The 760-nt window shown below is 63.2% G+C and overlaps 1 protein-coding gene across 1 annotated transcript in view; it reads left to right on the forward strand.

Annotated features, from left to right (window-relative positions):
- LOC104914538 (metabotropic glutamate receptor 4-like) overlaps window positions 1-133 on the forward strand; it is a 43,675-nt gene extending 43,542 nt beyond the window's left edge. The window contains exon 5 of the mRNA XM_010724383.1: window positions 38-133. Coding sequence (XP_010722685.1) covers window positions 38-133 — 96 coding nt within the window. The remainder of the gene's footprint in view (window positions 1-37) is intronic.
- Window positions 134-760: the final 627 nt, after the last annotated feature.

A 760-nucleotide genomic window follows, 5' to 3' on the forward strand; every position in this document is an offset into this window, starting at 1 on the left:
CCCTCCCTTCCCCCCTGCCTTGGTTTGCTGGAGGCAGAAACCACGCGGTCACATCAACGCCCTGAAAACACAACTCAGCAGCATCCCAGGGCCCTCGGTTCTGAGAAAACAAACCATCGACTCCATGCTTTAGGTTAAGGAAAGGGAAATACCGGCGGGTGAGCAGCATTTCTCTCCTGCTTTAAGGCAGGACCAGGAAACCAAGAACCAAGGAGAGGAAACGTATCCTGCTGGCTGTGCTGTACCCCCCACCCCATGCAGCTGGGGGGGGTTGCAGCCACGACAGCCCTGCAGCGAAGTGCCAACACCCCCACATCCCACCCCAGCCACGCACTGCCTGCTCCAGGGCATCGCCCTTTTGCCGCGAGGGTCCCGAAGCTCTGCTCTGCTCTTTGCAGATGGGGATACGGAGGTGCAGTGGGGGGGTGGGGTTGTGTGACGGGGCTGCAGGGCCGGTGCTGCACGTGGGCGATGCTCCCCAGCACCCACAGGACGGCAGTGGGTGTTTGCAGCTCAGCACCCCCCCTCCGTGCATGGCAGCCAGAGGGGAGGGAGCAGCCGGGTTGCCATGGAAGGAAGGAAGCAGCTGAGAAAGAAACCTTTCTGCAGAGGGAGGGGGACGGGGGGGATGCAGCGGCGCTGGGGGGCGGCGGGGATGCATCCTGCGGATCGATGGGGCTGAGGGATGCATGGAGAACCCCCTCCATCCCTATGGGAGCGCTCTGCTCTCCTCTCCAGCCCCATCGCTGTGCTGCAAGCG

The sequence above is a fragment of the Meleagris gallopavo genome, chromosome 28 (assembly GCF_000146605.3).
Source record: "Meleagris gallopavo isolate NT-WF06-2002-E0010 breed Aviagen turkey brand Nicholas breeding stock chromosome 28, Turkey_5.1, whole genome shotgun sequence".
Lineage (NCBI taxonomy): Eukaryota > Metazoa > Chordata > Aves > Galliformes > Phasianidae > Meleagris > Meleagris gallopavo.